The sequence below is a fragment of the Otolemur garnettii genome, unplaced genomic scaffold (assembly GCF_000181295.1).
Source record: "Otolemur garnettii isolate 467f Iridium unplaced genomic scaffold, OtoGar3 scaffold00066, whole genome shotgun sequence".
Taxonomy (NCBI): domain Eukaryota; kingdom Metazoa; phylum Chordata; class Mammalia; order Primates; family Galagidae; genus Otolemur; species Otolemur garnettii.
Genome location: NW_003852461.1, coordinates 8867048 through 8870139, shown reverse-complemented (window position 1 = coordinate 8870139; position 3092 = coordinate 8867048). Strand labels below are relative to the sequence as shown.

At 50.5% G+C, this 3092-nt stretch overlaps 1 protein-coding gene across 1 annotated transcript in view; it reads right to left on the bottom strand.

Annotated features, from left to right (window-relative positions):
* The window catches only part of PATJ (PATJ, crumbs cell polarity complex component), a 379729-nt gene that overhangs the window by 41839 nt on the left and 334798 nt on the right, over positions 1 to 3092 (bottom strand). The window contains exon 31 of the mRNA XM_023515102.1: positions 1244 to 1437. Coding sequence (XP_023370870.1) covers positions 1244 to 1437 — 194 coding nt within the window. The remainder of the gene's footprint in view (positions 1 to 1243; positions 1438 to 3092) is intronic.

The following is a 3092-nucleotide window of genomic DNA, read 5'->3' as shown; positions in this document are numbered from 1 at the left end:
TTTTTTTTTTTTTTTTGAGACAGCATCTCCTTCTGTTGCCTAGGCTAGAGTGCCATGGCATCAGCCTAGCTCACAGCAACCTGAAACTCCTGGGCTCAAGTGATCCTCCTGCTTTAGCCACCTGAGTACCTGTACCAGGAATATAAGTATAAGCCACTATGGCTGGTCTAGGACATCTTTCTCTTTTTTTGAGACAGAGTCTCATTATGTTGGTGGAGTTCTGTGGTGTCACAGCTCACAGCAACCTCAAACTCTTGGGCTTAAGCGATTCTCTTGCCTCAGCCTCCGAGTAGCTGGGACTATAGGCACCCGCCACAAGGCCTGGCTATTTTTTTGTTGCAGTTGTCATTGTTATTTTAGCAGGTCCAGGCCAGGTTCGAACCCCCCAGCCTCGTTGTATGTGGCTGGCACTGAAACCACTATGCTACGGGTGCTGAGCCTAGGACATCTTTCTTAATAAAAAACTACTGTCATGAAGAATTTATCCTCATCTCTTTATTGACTCAAGTAGTTTTAACACACTATAAAATTAACATAGTGTTACATGTAAGAGCAATTTTTTTTTCTCTCTCTCTTTTGTTTTTGGAGACAGAGTCTCGCTCACTCTGTTGCCCTGGGTAGAGTGATGTGGCCTCATAGCTCACATCATCCTCAAACTCTTGGGTTCAAGTGATCCTCTTGTTTCAGCCCCCTGAGCAGCTGAACTACAGGTGTCCGCCCCAACTCTTGGCTAGTTTTCTCTTGTCTTTAGCAGAGATGGGGTCTCATGCTTGCTCAGGCTGGTCTCGAGCTCCTCAGCTCAGGCAATCCACCTGCCTTGGCCTCCCAGAGTGCTGGGATTACAGGCATGAGCCACTGTGCCCGGCCTGCAAGAGCAATTTTCTCAACCCAATGTTGTATAAATCTACCTCTTGATACATGTAGGGTATCTTTAACTACCTCTGCAGACCTCAGATCTAGTAATCCCACGAGTGTGAAAGAACCCTGGTCACTATTCTTACTCGGTAAGGAAATATCAGTATAATAGCACGGGCGATTGGGCTTGGAGTTCCACCATAATATGACAAGTTTTTGGTAAGACCTTGCTCAGAAACACCAGCTCTGTTGTTCAGATATTCACAGTATCTCAGCCTTAGTGACCTCACCAGGGGTTCACGTCGGGGTCTACCTTTCAGTGTTCACAGCCACGGTCCCCAGAGCCCTGAAGGGAGAGACAGCCCCGACTTTCCTGGCTCATCTTTACCGTTTCCCGACGATGCTCAGGCCCAGTCCGCGGCCGGCTCTCTTCTGCAGATCCACAGGGAAGATCTCCAGGTTCTCCTCGTCCCTGCCATGGGCCTCGTTTCTGTACACCACCAGCCGCACCTTCTGGGGCGTCTGCCTGAGAGCGCTGATGGCGTCTTCGTGGCGACAGCTCCTCAGGTTGACCCCATTAACCTGCAACAGGGGGTGTCCCAGATGGGCTGCGGGCAGCTGCGGCCCCTGCCCGATCGGTCTGCTCCAACTCCTGGGACCAATTGGCAGGGAAGCTCCCAGCCATTCCCACACGGTGATGGCCAGAAGGACAAGCAACTCCCAACACAAAGGACTCGAGCCTGACACACACACAGAGGGGGTGAGGACAGGGTGGGCATGCAATTTTACACGGCTGTGATTTTTTCTCTGGAATAAACTGAGAGGCTGGCACGTAGGGAATGAGCAGGGGAGAAGGGCCCTAACCTGCTGATTCCACTGACAGCAAAGGGACACAGCACTAATGTCATCTGGGCAGCACTTTCAGACTCAAGTTGCTCATGGGATTGGATATCCTCACTCTTTTTTTTGGAGACAGAGTCTCACTTTGTCACCCCGGTAGACTGCTGTGGCATCACAGCTCATAACAACCTCAGGCTCCTGGGCTCAAGCCATCCTCTTGCCTCAGCCTTCCAAGTAGCTGGGATTACAGGTGCCCACCAAAACGCCCAGCTATTTTTAGAGATAGGGTCTCTCTGTGGCTCAGGCTGGTCTTGAACTTGTGAGCTCAGGAGATCTACTTGCCTCGGCCTCCCAGAGTGCTGGGATTATAGGCATAAGCTACCACGCCTGGCCCTTATTTTTTCTATTTTTCTATTTTTAGTAGAGATGGGTCTTGCTCTTGCTCAGGCTGGTCTTAGACTCCTGAACGCTGATGATCCACCCACCTCAGCCTTCCAGTGTGCTGGGATTACAGGCGTTAAGTCACTACCTGGCCGACATCCTCATTCTTAACCATTCACATCACAACTAGGCCCAGAAGGAAATGAGGGAACAGTATTTCCTAGAGTGTCAAAGGCCCCCTAAAATCATTTTATTTGAATCTGGACCTGAGAGGTCATGGGTAGCACCAGGACCAGAGAGTGGTGTGCCAGGAGCAGCACTGACGCCACAGCTGTGACTCCAGGAGCCGTGTGAATTGGGGCAAGTTGGGGCCTCTGTGTCCCGATCTGTTAAATGGAGACACAGCCTATTTTTTACTCACATACTTCCATCGTGTTTGTGTGCTAGCCCTTTAGGAATATGTACTCATTTAATCCTTTACTAACTCTCTGACATAGATGACTGTTATCACACCGTTTCTAGATGGGGAAGCTGAGGCATGGTGAGCTCCAGGGACTTGACCAATGCCACAGAGCTGGCAGGTGGGGGAGACGAGCTTTCCACCCCCAGTCACTATTCCGTTAAGAGTTACTGGGTCCCCTTGACACAAAGAAAGTCAAATGCTGACGTTGGTTAGTGAATCTGATACCAGGGAGAACCTGAGGAGCAGAGTAGTCTTGGACTCAAAGGCAAAGAGTCAGGGGTCATCCTCTCAAGGTTGCAGCTGAGAAAAGAGCCAAAATAACAGGATGGGTAGGCTGAGGCCACCACCAGGCAGGAGGCTGACCGGATGAGAGCCCCCATTACAGCAGGTCCACTCCCTCTATTGGTCTGGCCCTTGAAGGCCACTTTGGTCCCTGAGTCTCCGTCAGTACAAGGCCTTTCCAATTCTAGTATCTTAAAGACTATGCACCATGGAATAGAGAATGGCTACAGAGGACAGAGCAGAGTGAGCCCCCTGTGGAGAAGGGGACTTT